General features: G+C 42.3%; 1 protein-coding gene across 1 annotated transcript in view; it reads right to left on the bottom strand.

Moving 5' to 3' along the window:
- Positions 1 to 1,524, bottom strand: part of LOC119594246 (receptor-type tyrosine-protein phosphatase C-like) — a gene marked incomplete at its 3' end in the record, with an annotated part of 35,196 nt that overhangs the window by 20,581 nt on the left and 13,091 nt on the right. The window contains 2 exon segments of the mRNA XM_037943315.1: positions 695 to 943; positions 1,238 to 1,488. Coding sequence (XP_037799243.1) covers positions 695 to 943; positions 1,238 to 1,488 — 500 coding nt within the window.

A 1,524-nucleotide genomic window follows, 5' to 3' on the forward strand; every position in this document is an offset into this window, starting at 1 on the left:
CAGTAATGGCAGTAATGATGATGACAGATAACAGACGATAACAGAGAAGAAATAGTCATCATCAGTTGTGCTATCTTTTTTACCATTATAATGATTATTGGAATACTACACCTATGATCCTTTAAAGCTGTTAGGTTGAATTAAAATCTAGCTTTTTGGTGTGATGCAGCTGACACATCCACTTAATCTGACCTTAAAATCTTTCTTCATGTACCCTGTCCATCAAAAAAATCCAACAGTCGAATCTCATAATCTTAAATACAACCCTTAGGTCTACACATTCAGATACAACTTACTCCATTCGGAACATACCCATACCCCGAAATTTATTTATAATCTAGAGTCATCAACATTAATCTACGCTGAAAACACACTCATCACCACAAATACATTTTTGATCCACTCTTAATCTGCTCTGTTACTTATTTGTCTAAGCCATTATCACCACCAAAACCAAGTCAAGAGGTTTTTTTCCTCAGCAAAATTCCTCTCGATGACATTTCGAGACAATAGCATTTTGCGTAATCCTGCTGACAAACAAGCAAACACTGAGGCCTATCAGTTACACAACCCTCTCTGCAACAAATGCAAATGATAACATAAGTTCCACTCTTTAGTGAATACCAATAACCAGATGCAGCTGATGCAAAGCCCCAAGACACGACACGGACCCTGTAGCAGCACACAAAGTTACCTGTACGTAGTAATCTTCGCCAGCCTCCAGGTCCATAATGATATGAGATCGTCGCCCCTCTTTGCCCTCGGGGAATGCAGACAAGGGCAGGTCTATATACAAGCCCCTCCCCACCCTGGTTCCACGGTTCCATGTTACTCTGAACTCTTCAAGTTTACCCCTGAGAGGGTTGTCGGAGGGGTCGAACCAGGTCAGAGTGAGGGAGTGGGCAGCGGCAGACACCTCCAGATCCGTGACCTTTCCCAGGAGCTGCAGAAAGTATATTCCAAATGTTTTATGTGTCAATCTAGCATAGGAGTCCTTTTTTCTAGATCAGATGAAGAAAAAAGTCACGTGGTAATCTATTCTTTAGTCTCTTTTGTGATCGTTTTATTAGTTTAAGCATCTTGAACTAATTTGCAAAATGCCCAACAAAATCAATTTAAAATAATTATTTTCTTCTCCATCATTTATATATGAAAACAAACACTTACCTTTCGAAGGAGTCATGAATGTAGTGAACCCTTTCAGACCATCCCTCCTGTTCTCCGCCGTCTCGGTTGCGGGAAAGGCAGTGAGGCTGTAGGTCGTGTACGGAAGAAGGTTCTGAGGCTTGTTGACCGTGAATGAGGGACGGATATTAGAATTGCCGGGACTGCACTTCCTTTGCCAGGGTTGATCGCCGTCTCCTGGGCCGGAGAATTTGAAAAAGGCACAGGGGTTCGGTCCGTTTATGAGCCTGCAGTCGTTTTCGAATAGTAGACTGCACGTCCATTTTCCGACGCAGTTAATTCGCGCAATCTTGCTTTCTGGGACTGTCAAGTCAAGTATACTATTAGGTCTTTATCCAC

This window comes from Penaeus monodon, chromosome 33, assembly GCF_015228065.2.
Source record: "Penaeus monodon isolate SGIC_2016 chromosome 33, NSTDA_Pmon_1, whole genome shotgun sequence".
NCBI classification, from domain to species: Eukaryota; Metazoa; Arthropoda; class Malacostraca; order Decapoda; family Penaeidae; genus Penaeus; species Penaeus monodon.